The sequence below is a fragment of the Macaca mulatta genome, chromosome 7 (genome assembly GCF_049350105.2).
Source record: "Macaca mulatta isolate MMU2019108-1 chromosome 7, T2T-MMU8v2.0, whole genome shotgun sequence".
Lineage (NCBI taxonomy): Eukaryota > Metazoa > Chordata > Mammalia > Primates > Cercopithecidae > Macaca > Macaca mulatta.
In genome coordinates, this window is record NC_133412.1 from 94,463,544 (window position 1) to 94,465,513 (window position 1,970).

The window sequence follows — 1,970 nt, forward strand, 5'->3', positions numbered from 1 at the left end:
TGAGAGCTGGATCGGAAAAGGGTAAAATAGTGATGGATAATTTCTTGAGGTTGAATATAGCACCAGAAGCCTCTTCCTAGTAGAATCATATTCATTTCAGCTGAAACTAACATCTATTTATCGAACATCTGTCACATGCAGCAGTAGCTGAAGAGAGTGGTAGCGACGGTTATGTAGCTGTAGTTACTTATTTCTCCATCCAAGTACTAACCAGGCCTGACCCTGCTTAGCTTCCGAGCTCAGATGAGATCCTGCGCGTTCAGGGTGGTATGGCCGTAGACAGTTACTTATTTTCATTCAGTCCCTCGACCTGCTGTCATCCTCTTCAGGGCGGACTTCACTTCCTGGTTCCTCAGTGTGTAGATGAGGGGGTTCAGGGATGGAATGACAACAGTGTAAAACACAGCCACTGCCCCATCCAGGGGGCTCTTGGAGCCCGGCCTGAGGTAGATGAAAATATAGGGAACATAGTAGACTGTGACCACAGTTAGGTGGGATCCACAGGTGGAGAAGGCCCGGCGCCTCCCATCAGCGGTTCGTATCTTCAGGATGGCATGGACTATGTTGGCATAGGAAAGTAGAATTAACATGAAGCAACTGGTAGCCACTATCCCAATGTCCACAAAAGTCACAAGCTCATTGACAGTTGTGTCAGCACAGGCCAGTCTCAATACTGCAGGAATGTCACAGAAAAAGTAATCTACCTGGTTGGGCCCACAGTAGGGCAGGCGGAAGGTCAGGGTGGCCTGGATAGACCCGTGAATGGAGCCGGCGACCCAAGCTCCAGCCACAAGGACTGTGCATAACCTCCCATTCATGAGCACTGGGTAGCGCAGGGGCTGACATATTGCCAGGTACCTGTCATAGGCCATCAAGGTGTAGAGGAAGCACTGGGTGCTGCCCAGGAAGTGAAAGAAATACAGCTGAGCCACACAGCCACCAAACGGGATAGCCTTGCTGGCAGGAACGAAGTTTAAAATAATTCGAGGAACGATGACTGAGGAGAGCCACGTGTCCAGGAATGAGAGCACTCCCAGAAGAATGTACATGGGGCGAGCACGGAGCTTCGCATCAGCCCACACGGTGAGCAGAATGAGCAGGTTCCCCACTTGAGTGAGGATGTAAATGATGGAGAAGACCAGGAAGAGGAGGCTTCTTAGATTCGGGGGGTGAGACAAGCCCAGAAGAATGAAATCTGTCACCACAGTGTCCAGCGATGTGTTTTTGGTCTTTCCCATGTCTTTTTGTAGTCTGCTAAGATGAATGGTGAAGTCTGATAAGGAAAATACAGGAGTGAAGTGATAAGAGAATGCTTTTATCTAATGATCAGAATTTGGAAGGTAAACAGAAGTCTTCTCTATTTTAAGTAGAAAGCATTTGCCCTAAGTCACCTGGGTTTGCATGGCAAAACAACCTTCAGCGGCTGTTTAGTCTCCAGGTGCCCTGAAATCCCTCTTTAATGGGAGATACTACATACAGGTGTTAGAAGCCAAGCGCAGAGTTGTGTCTGAATAATAGTGTAAGTAAGTGCATATTGTAGGTCTATGCCCCCAAAGGGGACCACAGAGAAATAGATTTTGGTGATATGAAGCAGTGTGGAACTATTACCCCACAATTATCATTCCTATTGTTGCTTTATGACTTAATATCCTTGAAATGTCTCCTCCTGAAATCTACAAGAAACTTTGTGATCCCATTCTTGCATATTTTGATAATCTTCTTCGTTTCAGTTCTCTCAGATCACCATGCCTTCCTTCCTCTGGGCTTAGGAGTATGCTCATTCATCTAATATGTCTTCATTCCCCAGGATTCATTTCATCTGTCACCTCCTTGGGAAGAATTATCCTCCACTAGAAGACAATTTTCTGGGAAATAAGAACTTATATTAAAGGGTGATTACAGTACAATATTATAAGAGCTATTTGTGTAAGTACTTACTGGTTTCTTCTACTAGATTGTAAGATCCTTCA

General features: G+C 45.8%; 1 protein-coding gene across 1 annotated transcript; it reads right to left on the bottom strand.

Annotated features, from left to right (window-relative positions):
* Nucleotides 1–293: 293 nt before the first annotated feature.
* On the bottom strand, nt 294–1,238 carry OR10G2 (olfactory receptor family 10 subfamily G member 2). Its single transcript, XM_015143158.3, has one exon. It carries the CDS (start codon nt 1,236–1,238, stop codon nt 294–296), a length of 945 nt encoding a protein of 314 aa, XP_014998644.3.
* Nucleotides 1,239–1,970: the final 732 nt, after the last annotated feature.